This window comes from Buteo buteo, chromosome 24 (assembly GCF_964188355.1).
Source record: "Buteo buteo chromosome 24, bButBut1.hap1.1, whole genome shotgun sequence".
Classification (NCBI taxonomy): domain Eukaryota; kingdom Metazoa; phylum Chordata; class Aves; order Accipitriformes; family Accipitridae; genus Buteo; species Buteo buteo.
The window spans coordinates 10,332,628-10,360,624 of NC_134194.1; the positions used below are offsets into that span (position 1 = coordinate 10,332,628).

Here is a 27,997-nt window from a genome sequence, read left to right on the forward strand (position 1 = left end):
CTGCCTCTCCCCGGGCTCGCAGGGCCGTGGTCCCGGGGCACCGTCCCCCCCCCCGCGCGCACTCGTAGCTCTCGGGGTGGGAGCGGGCGATCCCTCACAGCCACCATCTTAACTGGCGGCCGCCATCTTGGGTGGAGCCGCTGCCGGTGGACGGGCGACCCGGCGGGACGGGAGGTGCCCGGGCAGGACCCCCCCCACACACACACGCCCCGGTGGCTGACAGGCAGCCCGACCCGCTCCCGAGGGACTCCTGGCCCCCCACCCGCGGGACCAGCTCCCGCGGCCAAAGGCAGCCACCCCGCCCCCGGCCAGCTCCGGAAACGTCCGAGCGGCTTTCGGCACACTTCGGAACTCTTCGCGCGCCCGTCGGGAACAACCCGAGAGCGGCGAGCCCCGTCGATGAGATTCGGGCGTTTCCGGATAGGTCCGGGAGCGCTTCGGCTTTCTCCGGAACGCGGTCGAGTATTTCCGGTTGCGGCCGATAAAAGGCCGTTGGCTCCGTTGCGGCGCCTCGCGCGCGCGCGCGCCCTGGAGCCGGGGTGGAAGTGCGGGTGGGCAGACGTCAGTTCCGGAGAGTGACGGAGCGACGGGTCAGAGGCGGCAACAAAATGGCGGCGCCTGAGGAGCGGGAGCTGACGGCGGAGCAGACCGAGAAGCTGCTGCAGTTCCAGGTGCCGCGTCGGGGGGGGAGCCCGTGCCGGCCGGCGGGAGCGGAGGAGGCGGCGCGCGGGCACGGAACGGGCTGGGCTGGGCCCGCCCCGCCAGCGCTGGGGTCCTGCCGGCCTGCGCCGGGCCGGGGGGTACGGGGCTGACCGACAGCGGGGGCAGGCCTCGCCTGGAGCGGGCCCGGGGGTGTCGGGTCGGGCCTGAGGGGGTGGGGGCGAGAGGAGAGAGCCCCATGGTCCCGGTCCTGGCGGGGGCAGGGGTGCTCCCCGCGGGGGTGAGTGAAGCTCCTGTGTGGGGCTTGGGCTCCCCGGGCTTCAGGCTCTCCCGGGATGGGGCCTTGCTGAGGGGCCGGCCGGTGCTGTGCGTGCCCCGAGTGCTTCGTTAGGAATGGCGTTCTGTCATCGCTAGTTGGGGAGGCAGGAAGTGACTTTTGAATAAACCCCATTAACTCCATACAGGGAAAGCACCGTGGTAACTCCTGGCCATTTTGATTAGATAGTATGAAAAATTCCCTTTCTTGTCGTTAGCAGTGAATGGGAGAGCCTTTCCTGGTGCCTTGGGAGGGTTGGGCAGTGGGTTTCTATGGAATGTGGTTTCTCAGAAAATTGTTTCTAACCCTCATGGTTTGGTAATGCCTACTGGGGGGAGGCCACTGGGGATTGTAATGATCTAATCTTGCTGTCTGCTGCATAACATGGGCTGGGTCGCTTAACCGTTGGTTTGCCAAGGCCTCAAGGCTGTGCAGCAGCTGAATAATTAAAAAAAACCCAATCTGCAGATGTGGTTTATTGGGAAGGAAAACAGTGCTGTGGAGTTGAAATACTTAGGGCTGCTCAGTGAGAAGTAATTAAACATGCTGGCCAATGAAAATTATCTTCAGATGTCTTGGGTTTGTGAGTTGTAGGGCATCATGTGGTGTTCCTTGGATTGCAGAGTTCTTTTACAAATACAATATTTACTTTCAAGAGTGTTTTGTCTGATTTTGTTGCTTCATATATATTTTTTGAAGACTCTGCTTTGCATTTTTTGGTGTGATGTAACTGTAGAATTATAGGGCTTAAAGGGACTTCAGAGGCATCCAGCCCTGCCTCCCATAGCTGAGATAGGTACAGGTGTTCCTCATCATTACAGACAGATACCTGCCAAGCCTTTAACTCTGAGCCAGGGGGATTCAACAACCTCCTGAAGTAATTAATGTACTGCAGTGTTTTTCTGTGACTATAGCTATGAGGAGTGGTGTGGTTTTTTAGAGATAGCTCCTCTAAATCTTTACTGTGAATTAAGCTGTCTGGGCAATCTTAACTTACAAAGGAGGCAGAGCAATGTTAGCAATTGCTTTTCCAATGCTACCATTTCCCTGGTAAGTATATGAGGTTTAAACCATTGCCTTATGCTGCACATACATGTGTGCAAAAGCTGTCCAGCTCCTGTTTTCCTGCTGTAAGATATTGTGGTACTTATTAATCTACTGAATCTGGACAGATAGGACCAGCTGCACTCATCAGTGTCCCTGTTGCTATTTTCAAAACCTTGTGGGCAGCTGTGAAACTAAAGAATCCTGTTTCCTAATGCTACCTGGTGTTGCCATGGTCAGCAGGCTGGGGGCTGGAGGGGAAGGAGAAAAAGTCAGAAGGAGGGATTCATGTTTTAGTCCAGCTTCATGTTGAGCCCTGGTTTGAAGTGGAGATGAATGCTCCTTAGCCTATAAAGAGGAGAAATTTTTCAGTTAGAAGATGGCTACTGTCCAGAACCTGATGTGAAAGCTGTAGTCCAGAAAGCTTTGATACCAGGATCCTCTTGCTCTTCTGTCCCTTGGGGTATATGTGATTAGCTTTTCACCAGGGCTGTGCTAATGACAGGCTTCACTGGTGATTCCTTCTCATTTGGTACTTCACACCTGGCTGAAAGGAGCTCAGGTGTGCAGTCCTGCTTGTTTCTTTGAAATGAGAGTAAATCAGTCCACCTGGAAAAGTGGGGTTTTTTCTTGTTTCCTTTAGCTGGACTCTTAAATAGTGTTTGCTGTTTGGAGAGGATGGCTAAGTATCACTGAAATCATTTGTACATTGCTATTGCTGCAAAACACTGCTACGGTTAGTTTGTAAACCTTTCAGGGGTTCCCACTGTCTCTGCAGGGAATGCTTAAATGCTGTCAAAGATAACTTTACCCTTTCATTGTGATGCAGTGTCGTAAGTAATTTGTACAATATTCTGTGGTGGCAGAGCATTGTACTTTCACAAAAGATGGCATGCCACTGCAGTGTGAATAAAGCAGGAGAGCAGACTAGGAAAGAAGGGAGTGGGGATAACAAAGATGAGGTAAGCAATAGCAGAAGGCCCTCAACAATATTACAGTTAAGTGGAGAGCCAGGAGGGAAGCATTGAGGAAGAGCTGTAGACTGCCATTCACCCAGCAAACAGCTGTTTTGGGTGAAGATGCTGTTGCCCTACACTGTTTATCCTACTTCTGCTGGAAATTGCTCCTTCCAAGGTAGAAAGGTGAATGCCTGCTGTCCTGTTTGTGGTCTAAGCAGTCAGGGTTACAGTTTAAATACATGCTTTGCATTACTTCCACTGATGTTTGCTTGATGTGTCTTTGTAGTGCTCATATAAACAGCTCTGCTGGCAGGATGGTGAAAGTAGCAGCTTTCTTCCTATGGACAGGGCTGGAACAGGACAGTTGTCTGCCATCCTGCTATGGCAGGTTAATGGAATAATAAAAAAAAAGTACCAATATGGACAGATAATTGGGATAAACTTGAAATAAAGGCAGCAAAGCACTCTTGCATGCTTTCAGCCTCCCATTTACTGCTGAAGCGCTGGCTAATGTAAAGGAATAAAAGCATCTAAATTTTTCATCTGTCAAGACTTGGCTGTCTTGACATCTGTAGAGAGAAACTTGATGTGAACAGCTTAAGCAAGCTGTGGACATACAGTTCCATTTGGGAGATGGAAGAAACAGCAGAGCAGCTTTTGTAGGATCTTGTTATTGATCTGTGCCCATTACACTTGGGCTGATGTCTAATGTTATAATATGCTAATGTAAAGTAATGGAGTGTTATTCGCAAAGGGAAAAGTTAGCACTCATGATACCAACTCTAACTTCAGCTGGGGAAAACAAAATGCTCAGGACTGAAAACATCTCTAAAGAGGAAGGAGGAAACAAGAAACTTCAGGCATCTTTCCTGCTCAGTGTATTGCATATCGATCAAAACCCTCACAAAGGCATTTGCTGTAATATGTGAAGAGAAACTCTCTTGGTAAAGGCTTTTTTTCTGCTTGAAGTCAGATGTTCTTTACCCTTGGAAACATAATTCTCTGGAATTTGGCAGTGGGTTGGGAATTAAGAGCAGTGCCAGTTACAGTCCTGTGGATTTGCATCTCTCAATGCCGTGTTTCAACATACAAGCGTATCTGCAGAGGGAACAGTTTCGTAAGTCCAATTTACAACCTTTTTCCACTCAGGGGTATTCCTTCTGCTTTTGAAGTGTGGAATTGCACTTTCCACTACTTCAGTATTGAGAAGATTTTAACATACTGAGCAGTCTCAAAGGTGAGAGATGCAAATAATTGCATCCAGCAGCAGCTTCAGTGGGTTTTAGGATAGCACTGTGCTTTGAGTGGTGTTTGAGAAAGCAGTGTTGAACTTTCCTGGCATTTGTGGTACTTAATATTTTGATTTCTAAATATTATCCACTGTCGTGAGCTTGGATCTACATTTATTTGAAGGTTTGAGGGTGCTAGTTTAATGGGATTAATTTTAACTACAAGGGGCCTTATCTTTTTATTACTTACTATGTCTGTATAAGATCTATGCTCTTTGAGGCAGCTAATGAGAGACTACAGTGAGTAGGAAACTAGCAGTTAGTGACTGATTTGAAGATGCTGTTTGTTCTCTTAGCCTTAATGATACTAAGAACATACTTGTTTGTCTGGCATGTGAATAATGCAGTTTGCAGCTAGCCATGAGATTCTCCACAGTGAACTGGTGCAGTGGAAATGATGTGGTGTTTCAAGTTTTTAATCTGTTTCTGTGACTAAGGTGAAGCAGTGGCCATAGAAGGTACTGAGATAACAGTACAAATGGTTGTTGTGAGTGATAATGAACAGTATCGGAGTTTACCAGCAAGTGTTGTCTAAACTGACAGTTGAACTGTCTTCCTGCAGTTCCTTATGTTGACTACAATTCATTCTGAACCCATATGTGTCTTCCAGAACATCCTGGAATTGAAGTGTCTGTCTTACGGAGCACTTCGCAGTAATGTTCAAAAAGGTGTTTGGTTTTAAAAGCTGCCTTTACACAGGCAATTTCTTTTTCCTGCAATGTTTTAATTGTGCAACTTCATTGATCAGAAGAGTGGTAGGAGTGCTGAGCATGGTGCTGCTGGGGTGGTTTTGTCACTTCTGTTTCATGTTGAGAGCAACTGTATTAAGATGCTAAGGAAGAAAATTGTAGATTCATCTCCACGGAGAAGTACTATTGTAGAAGACTGAGATCTGACCAACAGCATGCCTGTTGCTGTAATGGTGGTCAGGAAGGGGTGGTTAGCTGGCCCATAGTCTCTCTGTGGAGCCCAGTAGTCTTGCAAATGTTGCAGTGATTCAGTGCTCATTAAATGCTTGTTGATTGTTCTGCATGGCTGTTACTTTGGTGATGATTTCTGACCTAAAACTGCTAAAGCATTTTGCATAATTTAAAAAGGAGGGAATGTTTAGTCATGAAGCCCTGTTATTAGTGCTGAGTGATATTCCTGACATTTAGAGACAAAGGTGTGAATGAGTTTCTGAACCTTGTAAATTTTGCAAACACCAGCAGAATTTCCAAAGTGTTAAGAAATGGTGACCAGAAGACTTTCAAGACTTGGAAATACACACATTGTGACTCCATTGTAAAAACAAATAATTGAGTCAATTGCAGGTGCCTTTTAAGATGTCTTTCTAAAAGGATAATGAAATGCCTTCTGTAGGAGTTTGGGGTTAAAAAAAAACCACAAAAAACCCCAAAACAATACAAAACCTAGATTTTCCTCAGTGAAGCACATCTTTAAAGAAAGATAGTTAAACTAAAACACTAAATCGTGAAGCTGAGTGATAAATGAATGTATTCTGGCAGCAACAGCTGAGCTCACTGAGCTTCATTTCTTCTATGAAACTCACTTCTGTAGTGCTCCCATGTGAGGCTTGCTGTAGACTTACTTTTTAATAAATATTTATACACCACTGGGCAGTGACTTGAAGTGTTTTTTTTTCTGAGTGACTGCAATTGCATAGTTAATGTCAGCAATGCTTTGAACAGTCCGGTTCTGTACAGCAGAATGAAACAATGATTTTTGTCCTGTAGACTGGGGAGATGGTAGAGATCTGTGGAGACTTCATGAGAAAGAAGCCAAGAAATGTTCAAAAGTTTGAACTGAGCCCAGAGATTGAATAGGGCATTTGTCCACAGAGTGACTTGGGTGAAAGTAGCATGTGGAATGTATGAATGGGGGCAGGGAAGGGAACTGATGCACCATCCTTCTCCAGTAAAAAAACAATTCAGTGCATTCTTAAATGGTCAGCTTGTCAAGATTGCCTCGGGCTTTCAAATGAAGCAAGAAATGGGGGAGATGACGGGCAGAATTAAGTAAGATTGCTAACAATGGATTGGATCACAAGGTGTAATAGAAACAGCACACAAGGATTTATATTGTCATTGCCCTGTGTTCGCAGTCATCATAGCCTGCCTCCTGCAGAAAAGCTATGCTCTGCTGTATGACAGACACAGGGAGCAAAAGTTCCCTGCTCTTTGCCAGACTCCTGCATGGCTGAGATCATCTCAGGTGCTGCAGAGAAGAGCGTGTGGAACTGGCAGGCAGAGGACAGGCAAGGCTCCTGTGTAGTTCAGCTCACACAACCTCTGTTGGTCAGCAGGCTCCATCTGTCACAGTGTGTAGCAGTCCAGTGGGAAAGCAGCCTGCTTCACTTCTCAGCTTGGTCCCTGAGCCACTGAGGGAGCTGCACCCTCTGTAGTGTTACACCAGCTGGCTAGGGAGGTGTCTGGAGAGAAGTCCACCAGGTGAGAACTTGAAGCATAAAGAATCTGTGGAGTTCTCTTGTCAAGAATAACCTTGCTGGAGAAATTGTCATATTTCAACAGTCTCCTTATATCACCAGCACATTTTTATGTTGAATTTGTTACACTGCTTGTGACAGTTATTGTCATTGCTTCTGCCATCTTGTATCCAAGCTAAACAATTATTTCTGAAGGTATAACTGTTTTCTTGGCTTTCTGTAGCCCAGTTATAAAAAAAAAAAGCAAGCCACAAACTTTTTACTCCTTTTAATTTTAAAGTAACAGTAGTTTCCTTTGAAATCGCCAGCATTGTTAATGGTGTCACCTGTAATGATCTTTGACTGAGTGATTCAAAGGATTGTTAAAAGGGTGGCAGCAGCACCACATTGGTGTCTTTATGCTTTCCTATGAAAGTGCGTGCTTCTGCTCTGTGGTTATAGGTGCAGTGTACAACCCTGAAATGTCTGTTCAAACACCTTACAGCAAGTGGTGTGGGGAGAAATGTGTTTCTGTGGCACAGTGACAGGGATGTTCACTTCAGCAAAGATTTGTCTCTATTCAAGAGGTGCTGATGTGGCTTCCTGTAATAACAAATACTGTTGTTTGATCTCTTGTGCAGAAGTTCTGATTGGCACGGGGTTAAAATACCCCTTCCCAAACATTGATGTGAAAGCCCAGTGGCTTTGAGGTGTGCCAGTGTGTTTTGGACTGTTTTCTGTTTCAGGTCCTGTCTGTGTTGGACTGAATTTTTTTTTACTATAGAATTCCCTGTGATGCTGGAAAATGCTACCTTCACTAGTGCCTGGCTCATTTTGGTTTTAGTCTGTTTATGCTTGCAGTAAGTGAAGTAACGGTCATCTTGGGTTTTCAGAAATGCTTTGCCTGTCTTTGAAGGAGATGCTTTGAGGTGACGTTTGAGGGCATCTGCCTAGCATACCCTTCCAGAGTGAAACTTGTGGGCAATATCACATTAGACTTTTGACTGGGCTGAGTGCAGTTGTAGTTACAGACCTGGGGCACTGCTGAGAATTGGCTAATGCTGGAAGAGTGCAAAGGCCTGTTTGAGGCCTCCTGTGTGTTTATGGATTTGGGTTGGCACAGGTTGCTCTCTTATTAAACTGAGAGCAGAGCACTTTAAAAAAATTTTAAAAAAGTATCGCGGTAATGTCTTGCAGTAACTCCTGTCTGTGCTTACACATTGCAAAGAACAGTAAAAATACTACGCTTCCCTGGCATTCATCTGCTTTTATTTTCCTTTAGGACTTGACTGGCATAGAGTCCATGGACCAATGTCGTCACACACTGGAGCAGCACAATTGGAACATAGAGGTACCACTGCAAATGAGATTTGTAGCAGTTTCCAAGTACCTGGATTAAATGGAGTACTCTGCGGGGGGGGGGGGGGGCCTACCAGTAAGATTTAATCTGTCAACCCCTGAATTTACACTAGTAGCTCTTTATAATAGTATCTTGATACATCTGGAGAGCTGGTTTCCGAAGTACACAGCAGAGTTGTTATGTCTGTGAATAATCGCTTGACTGGCACAGTGTGTAACTTCCTGTAGTGCTTGTTGTGCAGGCTGCCATGGGGAAGGCTTTCCATGCAGAAAAGAGTATTGGTGGTTAGAGTTTGTAATGAGTTGTGCTTATCCAGTGCTCTGGGGCTGTTAGTTTCCAAAGTATAAAACAGATCTTTTCTGCCAACCTTAAATGTCTGAAACCACCCTTTGCTCTTTCTTGTGTCAAAGGCAGCTGTACAGGACCGACTGAATGAGCAAGAGGGTGTCCCAAGTGTCTTTAATCCTCCCCCATCGCGGCCATTGCAGGTCAATACAGCTGACCACAGGATCTACAGCTACGTTGTCTCAAGGCCACAGCCAAGGGCAAGTTATCTTAGAGTGGATTTTGTCCTGCTTCTTGGGTGACTGTGAACAACAGAATGTGCAAGCAGGAAAAGGAATTGTTTTCTTTGTATGCTGTTATCTCCTTTGTAAATAATTTTATCTTCTGAAAACAAAATGTAGAGTTATTCCTTAAACCTCTATTACTACTGTGGATGCTTTCTCCATGGTGTAACTCACAGTATGAGAAAACCTTCTTTGTGTCACAGAATGTCTTGCTGTGGTGTAGTAAAGCTTTTTGATCAGTTCAGTTCAAACAAAGGACTGTCCCCTTCTTATGGCAGAGTGATAATATTTTTTTCTTTTTATTCACCCCTAAAGTGTATATTAACTTGAAAACAGTGTCAATTACTTGCATTAATGTTTCACAAATTTGCATGAGCACCTGTAAGACTTGGTGCTCTTAATCCCTTTGTACAGTTAAGAAAATTAGCACAGAGCAAAAGCATTGCTGCTTGACTGCTTGCATTAGTCACTGATGCCTGTTTTCAGATGAATTCTGAATGAACCATGTCAGTCACTTAAACTCGATTTGACACATCTGAAGCTGTGAAATACTGCTGAGCTTTTTTGCAGTGGTTAGAGCACTGATACTCTGTGTGTGAGTGGAGACTGTTCTAAATCTTTGTTTGTAATTGCAGGGCCTATTAGGATGGGGTTACTACTTCATAATGCTTCCATTCCGGTTTACCTATTACACATTACTTGATATATTTAGGTAAGTACCTTTTTGTGCTGACTCATGTTTTGACTGCATCAAGGCACAGTAGCTTAGATTTGGCTGTACCTCTGTCACTTGGATCTTTAGGTCTAATGACAGATTTTTCATTTATTTGCTCAGCTGGCTTTATCTGTAGCCTTGTAAAATTCTAACACTGTTTAGCAAGAAATAAATCTCATTGCAGAGAAAATGAGCATCTTGCAGCTCTCTAAATGAAACATTTAATTGGAGTTCTCACTCCATGCAGCTTTATGGTTTGAGTGCCACGCAAAGGGGACACAAAACACGGTGTCAGAAGTGTCCAGTATTCTTGGACAAAACCACTTGATCAGAATGCTGTACCACTGGGCTGAGCTGCAGGTTAACCTGCCTTAATCCCTGTATGTTACTTGGCAAAACCCAAACTGTAAACACCTCTGCTTTTTCCCCTTTGGTGTCTGTTGCCTCTTCTCCCTTTACTGCCCCAAAGGGCTAGTTCATCTTGCCTCCTTACAGCATTGATAGAGAGAAAAGGGATTGTTGAAAGGTGGTAAATATCCAGCAGTCCTGCCATCTGTGGTGTTTTGGCAGTTTCCTCTGTTGTATTAAAACTCCACACCCCCCCCCCCCCCCCCCAAGGCTTTTCCAGAGTTCTACACATCAATAGAACTAAACAACATTGAAATCTGCCTTGCAGTTAAGCTTTTTCAGCCTCAGAGGAATGACTGTTTCTTCTCTCTTCATTGGACTCCTAGTGTAATGTTCTCTTTCTGCAGCTCTTTGCACTCTGGAATTGTTAGTCTTGGAATAGCAGAAATGCAGTTTTCAAAGTTATCTGGACAAAACTGTGTGGCTTTTAACAGCCTGTCTTTGACTAAATTCCTCAAACCTCATACTGGTGGTGTGTCTTATGCCTGATGCTTCAGAGGAAGTCAAAACTGTTAATCACACAGAATTCAGATACTTGCTGATGCCTGGCATGAGATAATTTGACTGGGGGCTTTCTGTAGCAATGGTATCAGTTTGGAGCAGGTAGCAGTTTAGGTTGTGATTATAAATGTTCAAGGGTCTCAGCTGTGACTTTTTTCCTCCTTATGAATGCCAGTGACTGTGGAAAACTTGTTCTTCAGAAAGTCAGTAAGCTGAATTTCCAGTGTCCTTTGCTTCCTTCCTAGGTTTGCTCTGCGTTTTATACGCCCTGATCCTCGTAGTCGGGTCACTGACCCAGTGGGCGACATTATTTCGTTTATTCATATGTTTGAGGAAAAATATGGGAGGATACACCCTGTCTTCTACCAGGGAACTTACAGCCAGGTCAGTGTCACATGTTGGTGCACAGATCCTGGGGAGATGGAGAGTGGGGATTTTGCCAGATGGTATCAGGGTCTACATGGCAAAATCACTTTTCATCTAAAAGCCCAGCGTTTGTCCCCAAACTTTCTAACAGGGTAATGGAGAGCTAGCGAACAAGTGTATTGGAAAATCGGTGTCTGCCAGGCCTGATGATGTGCCAAGCCTGCAAAGTTGGAAAGCAAAGCTGCTCTGACTGTTCCTCGACCGTCTGTATGGCTCTGTAGCCAACAGCTATTCTTTGTAACCCTGCCTTTGTTTTTATAAACTGCCGTGGTATGCCAGCGTCTGTCCTTCTGTTCACCAAATTGGGATTGACCGCCTGGCTTGTATTATAATGCAACTCCAGAAATTGGTGCGAGACCTCAAAATTGAGGGAGGGAGCCCCTCAAGAAATTATGGGAGGTGAGAGTTCCATATGTTAGATCTGGGCTGATGTGCCCTCTGAAAGAGGGACGCCCGAATGGGCACTGCCTCTTCTGCTGCTTCTCTCAGCCTAGCCAAGGGAAGGGCCTCCTGCAGTGCGTCCCAGCAGACAGTTGGATCAGCACTGCTTCCTGAGTGCCAGAGAAGAATGTGGAGTCTGCTCCATGCTGCACAGCGATGGAGCTTGCCGCCTCCACAGCTCTTCTAGGCCCCTCTGTCTTGCCTGGAATCCAAACTTAAATAACCACGGAATGGTTAGGCTACCAAAACTCAGTGCCAGTAAAACAGGGAGCCTATTGTGCACTTATCCTGTGGTCTTGTTAAGAAATGCTCTTGGGTGGGTGGAATCCAGAGACTGTAGATGCAAAAAGGTTTTTTGTTGCTTTGTTTGTTTTTTTTGTTGGGGCCTGCAGCATTATTGAGTTATCTGTTTTTAGTAGCATTTTCATTTGATGTGGTCTGAAGATTCTGTCCTGTACAGACTAGAGTGGAAAGCTCAGCCTTGGCTGCTGTGAGTCTGAGGGATGAAGGAGGGTTCTTCACTGCCAGCAGAGTCTGGCGGGGTGGTGGGGGATGTCAATCCATGCAGTTGCCTACCTGGCTTTGCTCTCAGTTCAGTGTTCTCCAAAGCCACATCCTGAAAGGAGTGTGAAAGAACACCATTGTAGCTCCCTTCAATGAAGGTTTAGTTAGAAGGTCTGACAAGTTCATCCTCCACTGCTGCTTCATTAAAACCATGCTAGTGGCAGAGTAGTGACCTGGGTAAATGTTGCTGACCTGTGTCATGCAAGTCTTGTGGGTGCTGCTTTCCCCTTGCCTAGAGACCCTGTAACTTTACCTCCTCTGCTCTTATGCCAAGGCACTGAATGATGCCAAGCGGGAGCTGCGCTTCCTGTTGGTTTATCTTCATGGAGATGACCACCAAGACACAGATGAATTCTGCCGGTAGGTAGGAGAATTTTCCAAATAGTTATCTTTGCACTTTAAATGCAGTTTCATTCACACGATCTCTTCTCATCCCTTAGCAATACACTGTGTGTACCTGAGGTGATCACCCTCATAAATACTAGAATGCTCTTCTGGGCTTGCTCAACCAATAAACCAGAGGGATACAGAGGTGAGTACATCCCTCCTAGGTTTTACCTATCCCCTTCTGTCTCTGGAACAAGCCAAATGTCCTTTGACAAATTTATGTGTGTGAAACACAGTTGGCTTTTGTGCAAGCAGATGAGATTTCAGGATTGCATGGGGAAATATGTGTTGGTTTCCATGTGGTATCTCAGAGGGCCTGTTTGGATGCCAGGGAAATACCACCTTCTCTTCACCTCCACTGGTCCCTATGTTTCTGGGCAGCCATAGTTGTGTGCTCTTTGCTGCAGGCATTCAAGCTGCTTTCAGTATCTTGTTAATGGGAGTTGGTGGGTGTGTGCTGAGGATTAAACTGAGTGCAGAAACAATTCTCTAACAAGCTGTGCCCTTAACAGTGGCTTGTATTATGCCTGAAGCCAGGAGTGACTTGTTAGGTGCATTCTTTCCCCTTTTGAGAGTGTCATCTTTACTCCACGCCCAGTCTCTCTGTCTGCTTGAAAGTCTGCAGTGAGGTCCTTTTAAGTACTGTGTTTCCAGAGCTGTCCATACCTGGCCTGCCGGCATTTTGGTAGGGTTTTGCCATGAATGGAGTTGTTTCCCAAGGTTCTGTTATGCCTCCTGTATCGCCTCTGACCCTTCCTGTTTCATGGCAGGAGAGGCCAGGAGTTCTGGTACTAAATCTGGGTCATTCTTGGCTCCATAGTTCAGCTACCAGCTATTGACACCTTGAAAGAATGGCTTTCTAAGGAGACATTCTTTTACTTATTTCTGTTTTGTTGCTGCAATGCTTTGGAGTCACAGCGTAGAAAGCAGAGCTGGAAGAGATGGTGACCTTTCATTTAATCCATGGGGTGCTCTGATTTATTTTGGAGGGTTCCATTGGTAGTGACAGCTCCAAGTTGCATGATGTGCCATTCATGTTTTAAGGAGGAGGTGATAGGCAGCCATGGGTAAACAGTAAATTAAAAGCCTCTGATTGGCTCCATTCCCTGCCTCAAGACAGAGCCTGCCTGTGGCAGAAACATTCTGTTCAGAAATGTCCAGGATGGACACTCTGCCATCTTGCCCATGACAGTATCTTCCAGAGTCTGGCCATCCTTAATCATGTGAGCAAGTGTTTTCCCTGTGCTTGACCTGTGTTTCTCTTACTGCAGTTTAAACCCAGGGCTTCTTGTCCCATTTTGAATGGATGTTCAGAGCAATTTACTTCCTGCTTGAATTAAAGAACCTTTTTGGTTACTTGAAAGCTTGGGTTTTTTTCCCCTCAGTCTCTATGATCCAAGCTACTTCCTCCCTTTGCTAATTTAGAGGGTTTGACAAGATAGGGCCTGAGGCCTTTTCTGACTTGGAAAAGATAGTGGCTGTGGAAGCTGCTTTCCTAGGCCCTTGGTGATGGAAAGTGTGCTGTACCCCTTGCTGACCCTTCTGGATGGGGCAGTTACGGTGATGTTTGTGCCTGTTTCCCAGTCTCCCAGGCTCTGCGAGAGAACACGTACCCATTCCTGGCTGTGATTATGCTGAAGGATCGCAGAATGACAGTAGTTGGGCGGCTAGAAGGCCTTATCCAGGCTGATGACCTCATTAATCAACTGATGTTCATCATGGATGCCAACCAGACATACCTGGTGTCCGAACGCCTGGAAAGGTATGACAGGACTTGAGCTGCAGTAACGCAGACCTTGTGGAGACAGGCTCTGCTCTGCCCCCTTCTTTCCTCCAGATACCACAAGTAAGCAGGTAGCTCAGCATCTCCTGTTCTGTAACACCATCCATGGGCTCTCCTCTTCCCAGTGGGATCGTTGGTCCATAAATTCAGGCCACCCTCTACTGTTTTCTGCAGTTGGAGCACACCCTTAGTGTGCTGGAGCTTTGCAGGTAAAGCTTGGACAGTAGCCAGCAGGAGCCAAATGGGAGCAAAGGCATTGCAGGCAGGAGAGGAGCTGGTGTCCGCAGCCAGTCAGTGAGGGAGTGCTGCTGCCTGGGCTGGCTGTCCTGAATTCTGACTATGATTCTGGTAGTGCCTCATGAGCATGAGCTCCAGTCCCTGATAACTCTGTAGGGATTTGCAGGCTGTGTCCGAAGTAGGATGCCACTTTCTGGTCTTCTGTCTGCTCCAGCTCTGCCCCGTGGTCTCTGTGGGGGACCCACTAACATGTTTTGATGCCTCTGGTTTCTGAAATGTGCAAGGAGTTACCTGAAGGAGATAAGACTGTGAAGAGTCTCAAGTATGAGGTAGAAATCCTGGGCACTGCTTATGTGCTGTCTGTCAAGCTGCAGTGGGTGAGAAGTCTTTTGTGTTCAGTTCATTTCCACTCAACCTAGGGAAACAGTTTGTGTGCTAGGGACTGTGGAGGCTCACCTTGCCTTTCAAGAGCTTGTGGTACTCAGCCCTCTAAATGAGGTATTAACTGATGTGTGCACTCCTATGAGTTGGAGGCTGTACCTGCATCCTCAGGTCTGTTATCAGCCTGCCATGCCTTCATTTTAGGGCCTGCTAGCCCTGACTGCTCCCTGCTCATGTTTGCAGGGAAGAGAGGAACCAAACCCAAGTTCTGAGGCAGCAGCAGGACGAGGCATATCTGGCATCCTTGCGTGCGGACCAGGAAAAGGAGCGCAAGAAGAAGGAGGAACGGGAGAGGAAGAAGAAGAAGGAGGAGGAAGTGCAGCAGCAAAAGCTAGCGGAGGAGAGACGGCGACAGGTGAGAGCAAACTGCTGGAGAGGCTGCTGTGCCCTGTCAGATGCTCATGCTGTGTAGGAGCAGTGCCTGCAGTAGGGCTTTCTTGTCAGATCGGAGCTGCTTGTCTTGCTTGGGGCTTGAGTGTCCTCTGAGCCTCCTGGAGCAGCTGTGCTGCAAGGAACAAGCATAAAGGTCTGTGCGGTGCATGCCCATTGTTCTTTCTGCCTCCTTACTTTGCAGACGCTGCAGGAGGAGAAGGAGCGGAAGTCTGAATGCCTTCCTCCTGAACCACATCCTGATGACCCAGAGAGCGTTAAGATCATTTTCAAGCTGCCTAATGATTCCAGAGTGGAGCGGCGATTCCACTTCACACAGTCATTGACGGTGAGCTTGGGGCAGAGCTGGTGGGCTTCCTAGAGTAAAAGAGGGTTGAAATTCTCCAGGTTGCTCAGCAAAGCTTTGGTTCCATTGGACTTTGCCAAACAGTGACTTTTGCTGAGAGCCTTAGCAGGCAGAGTTGTTCCTGGGTCAGGAGGGTGTCATGAGGCCTGGTCCCAGCAGCTTAGAAGAGAGAGGTTAGAGTTAAAAATGGAAGAAACCTTTTTTTCTTCTCCTGAAAAGCTGAGGCTCTTGTTGCTCCCTATTAAATAATGGTGTAGGAAGAGTCAGAAACAGTGTCTGGACTCCCCAGGTACTCTGTGACAAGTCCTGTTTCATACATGCTAAGAAAATGGCTGTCTTGTGTCTACAATGCAGTGATGGTGCAAATTTGGTAACCTCCCCCCCACCCTACTGTGAGATGCCATAGATGCAGTCTGGCTGTGTCATTGCTCCCCCATCTGGTAGTTATTTCTGTGCTTCTTTCCCAGGTGATCCATGACTTCTTGTTCTCCTTGAAAGAAAGCCCTGAAAAGTTCCAGATTGAGGCCAACTTCCCTCGCCGTGTCCTGCCCTGCCTCCCTACAGAGGAGTGGCCCAACCCACCCACGCTGCAGGAGGCCGGACTCAGCCACACGGAAGTCCTCTTTGTGCAGGACCTCACGGACGATTGACACTTTTCCAGAAGACACAAAATGGAAAGAGAAATTCATATTATTATTATAATACAATATTTTTTTTAAAAGACTGCGTACAAACGAGGGATCAGAGACCACATCGCCTGTGCCAGCTGTGCTGTGTGTGTGCACTGGCAAGAGGAAGTGTGTGCACGTCCTCACACACTTGTGTACACAGCCATCCCCTACACTTGGAGGGCAGAGAGGGAGGGGAGCTGGTGTTGCCCCTCCGCCCTCCCTGGGGAGGAACAGGAATGGCAGCTCTTGGTCATTATTGCTTTTATTGATGACAATAATAATAAAACCCCAACAACCTGACATCTTGTGAAGATTTGATACTCTGCTGTTCCTGATAGCCAGAAGACCGGGCACCTGAATGTGCTGGGAGTGGGGTGGGAGGGAAGGGCTGGACAGAATCTCTTCAGCTTCCCTCTGTGTATAAATATCTTTCTTTTAATATTTCTCTTGCTTTGTAATGACCAAAGGAGAATGGGGTTGACTATAGTATTAACTTTTTGATAAAGAGCTGGTTCGATTCTTACCCGTGTGGGGTCTTGCCCAGAGTTCTTAGCCTGCGTAGTGTAATAAACTCTGCCTCTAGCATGTCTTGTGCCAATGCTTTCTGCCTGTGCCCCCTGCCACTGCCAAGCACTGGGGAGGGAAATTCCAGCTGTGGTGGCTCTACAGTTACTGCTCATGGCATTGTGGGTACACTTAACCTCTTGCCTTGAATTGGTCATTTTGTGCCAGCAGAGCTGCTGTTGTAAGATGAACAAGAGTATGCACGCTGTGGGGGAAGGCAGTGCTGGGGTTGCTGCTGTGCAGCCTGCCTGTGGCATGAACTCTGGGCTGAGGCTGGGTGAGTAGGAGGGAGATGGCCCTCCTTTGCTCAAAGGGCTGGGTCAACCCTCCTGGATCAGGTTAGAGGTGGGGAAAAAAAGACATGTGAAGTGCAGTGTGGAGAAGGGTGGGTGTAAGCCTCTGTTCCCCAGCAGAGGCTTGGTTGTGGCTGTGGAGCAGTGCTATCAGCTCCTGCCCATGGGGGGAGTGGTAGGAGCCTGTTCCTTCTCTACCCTTACCTGCTAGTCACCTGTTTTGGACAGGTAACCATGCTCACTTGCCTGCGTGAAGCACAGAAGGGAGCAGGGAGGTCTCTCTACCCCCACTATTTCCAAAGCCTGCAAGCTGGAGTAAACCAGCCTCCTTTTGTGGTGGCTCCAGGGCCTGGCATAGCTTTTTCAAAAGGGGGGAGAGATCCTTCATTTTCCTCCCAAAGGAAGAGCTGTTCCCTTTCTGGCCACAGAGCCTTCTGGAGCAGCATGGTTTGGGAGTAGCAACCTTGCTCTTGTCCTTGTGGATCCAGAGCTCCTGCCCTCTGTTATGTGTAGGGTAGGTGTGTCTGTTCTGCTCAGCCTGAAGCACTCACCCTGGGGCTGCTGAGGTTCTCCAGGGCCAGCCTGCCTGGGCTGGTTTCCCACCCAGGGATCACCTCTTCCCTGGCTGAGCATGCTGGAGCCACCGGGGAGGATGCACCGTCCTGGGATGGTGTCCAGGAGGACTCTCTGTCTCAGTGCAAGCTGTGAGGGAGCACAGGTGGGGTGCTGCTGGGGCAGAGGACTCCTGCTTCTACCCTCAGCCTCTCCTCCAAATGCCCTCTCTGGGGCTCCTCCAGCTGCTGCACCCTCCCTCCAGCTGCTCAGGAACAGCCTGGGGACCCCCCCATCCCTGACCAGAGTGTTAGCCTGGCCTCAGCCCCCCAGGGGAACACCCTGACCCCCCTCGAACCCCCGCCTGCCTGTGCTGAGACAAGAGCCGCGGCACAGCATGTTGGTATACATCATACATTTATTAGTGAATATCCCTCTCAAAATCAGCCACAACATTAAAAAAAATAATGATTGCACTACTTGGTCAAGCAGAACTAGCAACTTTCATTTTAAAAAAAGTACAAATCTGTTAAAAATTTCAATCAGTATAATACACATATATATAATACAACATACTAGTTATGTTAAATGCTACAAAACCAATATGATTCCAATGGAATGGAAAAAAAACAAACACTTTTAGAGCTTTAAGAACCTTTTTTTTCTATATATTAGCCTTTTTTCAAATACATACATGGGAAAAATGAGGTAACTGTAAAATGTGCAAGTAACAGAGCAAAAAAAATTATATATATATATTTATATATATATATATATATATATAAAAACTTTCTAACACAGAACACACGTCCTAGCACCTTCCGGGGAGCCGCGGGGGCCGCGGGGGTCCCACCGGAGGGCCCGGGGACTGGTATAATAGAACAGTAAACAGTCCACTATCCCACCACAGGAAATCATTGGTAAACAGTGGTATCTACAGCGCAGTCAGCAATCACAAACACCCTAAATAATTGTTTTTTAGTATTTTTTTTTGTAATTTTTTTTTTTGTTATTTTTTTTTTTTAAATGATACTTTTAGCTGCTCATTGGAATAAATTCTGCAGCACACGAGCTGTGAGCTTTCGAGTCGCCGTCAAAGGACCGTAAGGCTTTCCTGGCTCCCTGGGCACCGCGAGGGCGGGAGGGGAGGAGGGGGGCGTCTCCGGGGGCGCGAGGCCGCCGCGCGGCACGGGGACTCCTTTGGTTATCTGTCACTGAGCGAGGGACGGGGAGGGGGCCGGGGTCCTGCCCAAGGGGCACCGAGCCCAGCGGTGCCAGCACCCGCGCCGCGGCGGAGCTGGTGGCGCCGGGCCGGGGCCCTCGGCCTCGACGCTTCGCGCGGAGGGCGGCCGCCGGAGAGGCTGGGAAAGGGAGGCGAGGGGGAGCCGGCCAAGAGCCGCGCGCCGCTCGCCGCCCCCCGCGCCCGACCGGCTGGGCGGAAGACCGGCGCGCCGGGAGAGGCCCGCCGATCGGCGGAGCGCGGCCCTCCGCCAACCGGGAGCGGGGCCTACCTCGGCGGCCCGGTGACCGGCACCGCCGCTCCGGACCCGTGGCGCGGCGGCGCGGGGAACGGCGTCCCGCCCGCCCGCGCCGCCGGGCGCGGCCCCTCGCCTCGCACCCAGCCCCAGCGTGGCGGCCAAAGGGCCGCCGCCGGGGGCCAGCCCCGCCGCCTGCCCCCCGCCCCGCGGGGAGCGGCCCCCCACCACCACCCCCACCACCACCCCCCTCCCACCCCCGTCCCCTTGCACACGCCGCCGCCGCGGGCGCCCCCCACCCCATGCCGCCGCCTCCCGCTCGGAGGGGCGCGGACCCCGCGGGGACGGCCCTGAAAGTCTCACGGTCCTGCTGTGGCGTTGCGGACATGTGCAGTACAGTGCATGGCAGTATCAGCTGAGCACAAAAACCCCTCTCCCCACCCCCCTCACCCCACAGCCGGCTAGACGTAGCCAAGACCACGTTCCAAGCTGGTCAGACATGCATGCATATTTGTGAACATTTACATAGGGCTGGCGTCCGCTCGGAGGCTCCCAGGCGTCGACAACACGCGCCGCGAGGGGAGGGCGGTCCTCTCGCCCGCCGCCTGCCACCGCCTCCCGTCACCCTCCTCGCTAATTAATCATGCAAAACAACGGCCACGCGGGATTGCTGGAGCCGGGCGGCGGCGTGGTGGCGGCGGCTTCTCTCCCGGCCCCGCGCCGACGGGGCGGCCCACCCGCCTTGGCCCCGCGTGGGCGGTGGGGGGGGGGGATACGGCGGCGGGGGGCTGCTCACGGCTCCCCCCGCACCAGCCGGGGCAGGGCCAGGGGTAGCACTGAAAATACACCACGAGGTTATGGATAAAAAAATCCCCCCGCTCCGGGGGCCGGGGGGGCACCCGCCACAGCCCGGCCGGCCCCCCGCTGCGCACCGGCCGGGGGCACCGCACCGCACCGTCCAGCCAGCAGGACGGGGGCGCGGGGCTGTTCCGATTTACGGCGGCGGGACAGAGAAACAACAGCGGGAGCCGGGGGCCGGGGGTCACCAGGGACACCGCATGCCCACGGCCACTGGGACGGGGCTGGGGTCGCCCGTCACCCCCCCCCAGGCCGGGCTGCCTCACGGGATGCCACACGGCCTGGCCGCCAGAGCTGCGCCGGCCGGGCACGGGGGAATGAACGGGGAGAGGGGCCGGGGCCGCGCCAGCACCGTCCTCCCACCGGGGAAAGACCCCCAGCAGCCATAACCCTCCGGGGCTCCCCAGGGCAGCCGAGGCGGGAGAGGGGCTGCGCCGGGCCGTGTGCGGGAGCGGGGACAGAGTCGTTCCTGCCCCGGCCATGCCGCGGGGTTGCTGGTGTCCCACCTTGGCCACGCTCCGCTGGCCACCTCCTCCGGCTGCCCCCGGGGCCGGCCCAGCGCTCCAGCTCAGGGTGCCGCCGGCATCAAACCGGCAGCACTCCCTCCTCTCTCCTCCCTGCATCCTCCGCAAGCAACGCCGAGGGGAGGAGCCGCCTGCGCGCCACCGGGTCAAACAGCCACAGAACCAAAAAACGCAACGGAAAAGGGAAACGGAGAGGGGGGGAACCTACCATGAAAAAAAAAAAAAAAAAAAAAAAAGAAGGTGACAAAGGGAAAAAACACTAATTCCCTAGCGGAGTACAAAGACCTGGAAAGTGATGGAGGAACAACAGCGTCTTTGGAGCACGGAGGGCACGGCCACGCGCCTCCCGCCTCCAGCACAACACGATTCAGGGCCCTGGGAGCGCAGCGGGCAGGCGTCCGGCCGAGTCCGTGCCCCGGCGGGGAGGAGGAGGGCTGGCCAGGAGCCCGGACTGCTCAATGCTCACCACATCCGAGGAGAGGCTTTGGGGAGGGGGGGTAAGCGCAGGGTCAGGCCCTAGCAGCGGGCAGCGGCCCCCGCCCCTGGCCCGGCGTCCTCGTCCTCTAGCGAATTGTGCGGCACAGCGCCCGCCAGCCTCAGTCCGCCTCCCGCTGCACCTCCGACGCGTCCGCCCGGCAGATGGGGCACGTGCGGTTCGCCTACAGGCAAGGAGAGACAGGGCCAAGTGAGCAGGCACCCCATGGCACCAGCTGCACCCAGGCCCCCCCCCCCACCCCACCGCCAAGGGACCCCGCAGTGTGCCACATCCCAGCGGTGCCTGATCCAACCCGGCACGGTGCTTGGTCCCCAATCCCAGCGCATCCTGTGTTGCACGGCACCGAGGCCACCCTAAAGGCAGCGCTCTGCTCCCGCAGCACCCCAAGAAGCAGCCCAGCTCCCTGCAGCGGGCACGGGCAGTACCTTTAACCATTTGTCGACACACTTGGCGTGGAACTCGTGGTTGCAGGGCAGGACGCGGAGAAGCTGCCGGGCCTCGAAGTCGCTGAAGCACACAACGCACCTGGGGGAGGCAGCCGTCAGTATGGCCCCGCCGTGCAGCTACGGCCCCTGGCCCCCCACCAGGCACCCCCGTGCCCCCCCGTCTGCACCCCCGGCTCACTCACAGGGTCTGCTCGGACTGGTGGCTCTCAGGGTTGAAGCGGTAGGACGGGAGGTGCTCGATATCTGCTTTGGTGAGTCCCCGCGGCTTGGCCTCCCCCAGCCGCTCGGCCAGGTTCAGCAGTGCCTGGAGGGAGACGCAGAGGCCAGCTCAGCTCAGCTCATGCCCCAGCACAGCACCCCTCCGGCTCTCCCCGCCCTGGTGGGGCGATCCCCAAACCCCCCCTCGGGTCCCCCATCCCATCATCCTGTGGGGAAGCAGAGCCGACGCACCTCGTAATTCTCCATCTCCACATCATCCACGTCCAGGTCTAGGCTGATCGTGGGCCCCACGGCCGTCGGCGACACGGGAAGCATAGAGCTGGGGGGGGGGGAAGGACAGGGCAGTTGGTGTGGGGCCGCAAAACCCCAGCCTCCACCCTGGCATTCCTGGGGGGGGGCAGAACCACCTGTGCCAACGCCACACTGCTGTGCCCCCCTGTCTGCGGTGCCACCCCTGCCCCACACGTCCCACTGTATCCCCCCCAGTACTCACAGGAAGTAGGGCAGGAAGCTCGGGTAGTACGGGGGGGGCGGCGGAGGGGGCGGCGGGGGGGGCAGCGCCTGCTGCAGCCGGTACCGCTGGGTGTTCAGCCGCCGGGGCATCATGTGGGGGTATGGCTGTGGGGAGAGACGCGGCGCTCAGAGCCGTGCCAGCCCCACGGTGTCCTCCCCACCTCCCCACAAGACGGGAACTCACCACGCCGAATGGCAGTTCTTGGTGCAGCGGGTCGTGGGGGAGGTAATGCAGCGGCACGGAGGGGGACAGCGTGGGAGCGTGGTGGGACGGGGGGTACGTGAAGCCCGCGATGGGGTGCTGCTCCCCTCGCAGGTCCACATCATTGTCTATCCTCTGCAGAGGCTGTGGAGGAAACAAGTTAGGCTGGGAGGGGTGTCCCAAATTACACTCCCCCAACGCTAGCAAGACAGAGGCACCCTGGGCATCCCACCCATCTCTCCCAGTTCAGACCCACGGGGGCTGCAGAAGGCCAAGTCTCCAAGGTGGTCTTTGTTGGGCTATGGGGCGCATCATGTCCCCAGGCCGTACCCCACACCCTAACTCACCATGCGTGGGTGCTGGGCTTGGAGAGGTACAAACTGCCCCAGGGGGGCCATGTGGGGTGGCTGGTGGGGGGGCACTGGCGGCGGGGGGGGGTGCAGGATGTAATGGTCGCTGGAGATGATGGGGGGGAACGTCTGGTAGGAGACGGGGAGCTGTTGCATGGCGCATGCCTGGATCAGCTGTGGGGGAGAGAGAAAAACGGGGGTCAGACACCCACCGTGGGCATGGCTGCACCCCTGCCCCCTCCCCAGGGTCTCCAACAGACCCCGTGCCCCCAGAAACTTGCACTCCAGTGGGCTTGGGTACCCACACGACCTCCACGCACCCACAGCCCAAGTTGTCCCCCGTGGGTGTCCCCTGCTGTGACTCACCGGGGGTGGGAGGCAGCAGAGCGGGTAGTGCTGTCCACTGAACATCACTGAGCATGCTGGGAGCTGCTGGGTGCTGCACCCAGGGATGTGCTGGCCGGCGTGGATGGGGAAGCCTTGCGTCGTGACGGTAGTAACCGTGTAGGAGAGAGGGACAGGTCCCTGGTGCACCTGAGGACGAGGCATCAAGAGCAGTCAGGGTACAGCCCCGGCTGAGCTGTCCCTGTCTTGGCAGAGTGGCAACAGGGTGCTGAGCACCCGGCACTGGGACACAGCCGCCCAGCACCTCCATCCCACTGGCGTGGCCAGAAGAGGGAGGATGAGCGCAGGCTGGGTTTGAGGGGGTTTTGGACCCCTCTCTGTTCCCCACGGACAGGCTGGCACAGCCTTCAACCCAGCACCACCACGGTGGATGGTGGTGACAGTTGTGTCATGAACAACCCTATGAGGGGACTGTCCCCAGTCCCTGGGAGCAGGGGCCACGCTGGGCACATTCAAGCTGGCAGGCGGACCTCACAGTTTAAGCTCTCAGAGGACAAAAGCACTGGCAGCCTCAGGGCTGGCTGCTCCCAGCGGCAAGCAACTGGCCAGAGGGGACCCAGGGATATGTCTTGGGACCACTGTGTCGGACACCAGCCCGGGGCCACCACAGGGTCACCTTTAGGACTGGGGCTGGGGGCTGCAGCACCTACCTGGTCATGCAGATCCACCATGAATGGGTTCTGGTGGGGCGGGTGAGCAGCCGGGTGAAGCATTCGTGGCGGCGTGCTGGGGAGAGCGTAGGCGCGGGGCTCATCTACAGGGACGGGCGGCTGCTGGGGGAAGGCAGGGTGCAGCTGGGGCTCATCCTGGCCCAGCAGGGTTGCCAGAGGTCGGTCGCGTCGTCCCCACTGACGCCTGGCAGGGGGGCTGCGGGGCCACCGCGGGAGAGAAACAGAGCAGGAGTGACCCCCCGGCCAGGGGCAGCACAGCCCTGGGCAGGGTGGCCGCAGGCAGGTCTGTGCCAGCCCAGCTCCCAGGGCGAGATGCTCAGGGCATCGTGCCAGGCCAGCCAGGCTCCTTGCCTGGCTGGGGAGCTCCAGAACCGGCTCCTCTGCTCACCCTGCACGTGCCCCCCGCCGCATCCTCAGCACAAAAAGGACCCCTGCTCCCCAGGGACCCATCGGCCAGGCCAGGCGGATGTGCTTCTCTGCTGCCATCTCCCCCCAAGCCCCCTGGGAGCCAGTGGCTTGCCCCAGCGGGACCAGGGAACCGGCCCCACGTCCCCACACACCATGGGTGACAGGGCTCCGCACCGCCCTGCGGCCCGTACCTTCGCCGGAGGTGATCGGGGCTGCTGCAGGGTCCCCCCGAGAAACGGCGCTGGTTAAAAGGGGCAGAGGGTGGCCGCCTATTCACTGCCAGTTCCCATGGTCGCATTGGTGACGTCGGGAGGCGGATGGGCACACGGGACCTCAGGCTCCAGGCAGGGTGACACACCAGCACCTTGGATCCTGTGAGAAGGACAGCGGGTCACGGCACCCCAACCCCCAGAGCTGTGCAGGGCCACAGGCGCCCCAAATTCCCCCCCCTGCCTGGGCAATAGCACCCCAGCCCGCTCCCTCCCCGCCTGCTTTGGGAGAGGGAAGGGAGGAGTGGCACAGAGAGAGGCCAGGGCAGCCACTGCACCTGTGGACACACTGGGGGGGCTGCAGCCCATGCCCCCTCCACGCTGGGAGCCAGGCCACCCTTCCCATGGCCAGCCCTGCCACCCGAACCGCACAAGTGACTCTGAGCCACCCCAGCGCCACTGTCCCCGCACGGCTCAGCCTGCTGCTCCCTCCCCACGGAGACGGTAATGCCGATGACCGGAGCTGCAAGCTCCAGGACCCAGACCTGTGCCCACGCCATCTCCCGGGGCTAGATGCAGCCCTGGGGGGAGGGCGCAGGGCTAGGAAGAGCCCACCACCTCCTCCCAGTTACCCAGTTACTGTCCCTCCACTTCGTGGCCAGAGCCACCCCCCCATGCAAGACACAGACACCAAATGAGAGAGAAGCACTTGTTTTTGGCAGAGAGAAAAGCAAGTGGCGAAGGGCCCTGTGGCTACGGCAGCGTCCCATGCTGCTCGCCGGCCGACGGGGAGCCTGAACCGTGGCGGCAGGGGACTTCCAGCGTGTCCTTGGCCAAGACGGGCTCCGGTGCTGCTCTAGGGGCTGCTCCCTCTTGCTGGGCTCCTGCATGTCCTACTCTGGACTGACGATGCCACCCCAGTGACGGGCGCAGGGGGCTGGCGGGGGACAGCGGGGCTCACGGCCCTGCTCTGGCCGAGACTGTGCACATCAACTCCCTGCTGCATATGGAGCGCAACCGCACGTCCCCGTGGAGGCGGGGGACAGGCAGAGGCTGTGGCCGAAGCTGGGCAGGCAGCTCTGCTCTCCCATCTGCCCCCACAGGCAGGGGGTCAGTGGGAACACAGCCCCCGGCCCTTCCCCATCTCCCCTCCTGCACCCAGCCTGGCTGGCGTCCCCCATGACAGAGCCCCCTCCCACCACACAGTTCAGCCCCCCAGCCCCAATGAAGCTTGGCACTGCAGAGAAGACACCACACGTGCCCCTAAATCCAGCTCGCCTGCAGGCCGGTGGTGTGCCCTCCTGAAGATCTCCTTCTTCACCCCTACCTCCTCCTCCTCGGTGCCCATGGCAGAGGCATGCCAGGGCCAGGAAGGGCGCCCCAAGGCTGGGGAGCACTGCTCAGCCCCAGGAGGAGGCTGGGGGGGTGTGGGGTGGGGTGTCTCACCCCAGCAGGGAGAAGCTGCAATGTCACGCCTGGGTGACAGGCATCGCCAACCACGGCGGAAGTCACTGGGGTGAGCCGTGTCACACACGGGTCTCTTCGTAACCTTACCCCCATCTACCATACCATTTCTGAAGCTGAAAGCAAATTTCTTTCTCTGTTTTAGGGAAAAAGGAAAAAAAACCCAAAAGCCACAAGCTGAGCCCCCCCAGGAGCCTGTCTGCAGCTGCCGCCGGGGAAGGGGCCGTGCTCAAGGACGGGGGTTTGCCCCACCGGTGTTTCATTCTGCCCCTGAGCCCCCGTGCAGTTGCCCCACCAGTGGGCCGGGGGTCAGGGCGCAGCGGCAGCCCAGGTTTAGCCCCGCTTCCCAGGAGCCTCCCCGAGGCGTTACTGCTTCCAGTTCCGCATCCTCACTCTCCGAACACACGTGGTACAAAGGCCCTGCGTGACCCGGCGGGCACCTTCCAGACCAGACACCGCTGCGATGGGCTTGGGGACGGGGAACACCTCCGCAGAGGGACACCAAAGCCATGCAGGACCTCGCCTGGGACCACCGAGGCGGGGGGGAAAGGGGGGCTGCCTGGGCTACCAGCACCCCAGGACAGCACCCCGAGAACACGCCTCCAGCCGGGACGGTGGTGGTCGAGGGACGTGGAGCTGGCACGGCCCCCCCATCCTGCCACAACCAGCACCCCCCTCAAGGCACCCGTCCTCCTGTCCCACGCGGCACACCCGGCTCCCCTCTGCCTCGCACCCACTGCTGGGAGCCAGCGGCCACCCCGGGCAGGGTCACCGTGACCCCGCGGAGGCCAGCGTGGCCCCGGAGCGGAGGGGAGCCCGGGCTCCGCCGCCCCTCGGTGGGGCGGGGGGAGCGAGGCGGCTCCCGGGCCCCGCCGAGAACAAAGTTAGCAGCGCGCCAGCGCTGACGCCCGGTGCCATCTGCTCGGGCAGAGCCGGGCTGCCGGGGGAGCCGCCCGCCCCGCCGCCGCCTCCCCGGGGGTCCCGCCAGCCCGGTGCTACCCGTCGCCGGCTCCGTCCCGGCACCCCCGAGCTGCCCCGCTCCGCCCCCCCCCCCCCCCCCCGCAGCCCCTTCCCCGCCGTTCCCACGCGAGCGCCGCCAACTCCCCCGGGAAGCGGGGTCACCGCTGGCCCCGCCGCACCGGCAGCCCCTTCGGAGAGCCGCCGCGTCGACCCCGAACCCGAACCCAGTCCCCGGGGGTCTCCGGGACGGCGGCACACGGCCGGGCGAACGGCACATCCCGGAGCACCCCGACGGGTGCAGCACCCCGAAGGGGCACCCCACCTTACAGCACCCCAGCGGGGCACCCCAGCCGCCAGCACCCCCAGCCCGCACCCGCCGGCGGGAGCACCGCCCGGCCGGCAGCCCGAGCCCCCCCAACTCCCCCACCCCACCCCCCCGCCGCCGCAGCAGCGGAGCCCCGCCGGTGCCAGGCCGGGAGCGGAGCTGTGGCTTTAAGAGCGGCCGCTCCGGGGCCATGTGCTCGGCGCCAAACAAAAGCAATAACAAAGGCGGCCGCCGGGCCCCGCTGCCGCCGCCGCCGCCCGGGGCAGGTGCCGCCGGGGGTCCGGGGGACGGCCCCCGCCCCCGCCCCGCTCCCCTCCCCCCCCCCCGCCCGCACCTACCTGCACCGATGGCCTGGGCCGCCGCTCCGGTGCCGCTGCGGAGCCCCCGCCCCCTCCCGCCGCTCTTTGTTCGCCGACGCCGGGCCCGGGCCTGCCCGCCCCCCCCCCCCCCCCCCGCCCGCCACCGGCCCTCCCTCCCTCCCGCCTCCCGCCCCCCGCCGGGCCGGCCCCCTCCCCGCCGCCGCTGTTTCCGGTGCCTCTTTGTTTTCCGCGGCGCGGGGCGGCTGGGCCGCCGCGGCGGGCCGGGGAAGCCGCCGCCGGGCCGGGGGGGGGGGCGGTGGGGTGGGGAGGTGCCTGCCCCTTTAAGAACCGGCGGCGGCGGCGGGACGCACCGGACCGAGTCACAACACTCGCGAGCCCCGGGGGCGCGCGCGCGCGGCTGGCGCGGGGGGGGGGGGGGGGCGGGAGGAGGGGGGGGAAGCGGCGCGGCGCGCGCGCGGCCCACGTGACCAGGCGTGTCACGCTCCGCAGCCATCTTGGAGGCGCGGGGCCGGGCCGCCACGCGGGGCAACGCCGGCCCCCCTCCCCTCCCCTCCCCCGGGGGGGCGGTGTCCTAGCAACGGTCTCCACGGAGAGGGGGCCCCTAGCAACGGGGCCTAGGCCTGCAGGCGGCCCGGCCGCACCGAGACACCCCCCACACACACACCGCTCCGCCGCGGGCGGGAGCACCGGGCACCGGCCGTCCCGCCGCCCTCAAGGGGCCCGGCCCCGGTACCGATCGCGCCGCCCCACCCCGCTGGGACGGACACCACGGCTCCGCGGGGCCAGGCCTAGGTGGCACCTTACCTGCGGC

General features: G+C 55.0%; 2 protein-coding genes across 2 annotated transcripts; one reads left to right on the plus strand and one right to left on the minus strand.

The window, feature by feature from the left end:
• The first annotated feature begins 357 nt into the window (after positions 1 to 357).
• On the plus strand, positions 358 to 16,511 carry FAF2 (Fas associated factor family member 2). Its single transcript, XM_075056896.1, has 11 exons — positions 358 to 671; positions 7,976 to 8,044; positions 8,464 to 8,598; positions 9,258 to 9,334; positions 10,492 to 10,630; positions 11,952 to 12,037; positions 12,118 to 12,209; positions 13,649 to 13,826; positions 14,709 to 14,880; positions 15,100 to 15,243; positions 15,729 to 16,511. The coding sequence occupies exons 1-11, from the start codon at positions 609 to 611 to the stop codon at positions 15,909 to 15,911; spliced, it is 1,338 nt and encodes a 445-aa protein (XP_074912997.1). The 5' UTR covers positions 358 to 608; the 3' UTR covers positions 15,912 to 16,511.
• A 1,230-nt stretch (positions 16,512 to 17,741) lies between these two features.
• RNF44 (ring finger protein 44) lies at positions 17,742 to 27,679 on the minus strand. The gene is given in 13 exon segments (XM_075056512.1): positions 17,742 to 20,857; positions 21,120 to 21,219; positions 21,323 to 21,444; positions 21,591 to 21,678; positions 21,853 to 21,977; positions 22,057 to 22,218; positions 22,422 to 22,598; positions 22,791 to 22,958; positions 23,480 to 23,696; positions 24,100 to 24,280; positions 27,205 to 27,438; positions 27,441 to 27,579; positions 27,581 to 27,679. Coding segments are annotated over 13 exon segments (1,875 nt in total). The 3' UTR covers positions 17,742 to 20,794.
• Between the last annotated feature and the right edge of the window lie 318 nt (positions 27,680 to 27,997).

Bases quoted from the DNA above. Each gene is read 5' to 3' on its own strand.
- FAF2 (XM_075056896.1), top strand. From the start codon at position 609: ATGGCGGCGCCTGAGGAGCGGGAGCTGACGGCGGAGCAGACCGAGAAG. The intron at 8,599-9,257 runs GCAAGTTATCTT...TTGTAATTGCAG, and splicing joins TCTCAAGGCCACAGCCAAGG to GGCCTATTAGGATGGGGTTA. The intron at 9,335-10,491 runs GTAAGTACCTTT...CTTCCTTCCTAG, and splicing joins ACATTACTTGATATATTTAG to GTTTGCTCTGCGTTTTATAC.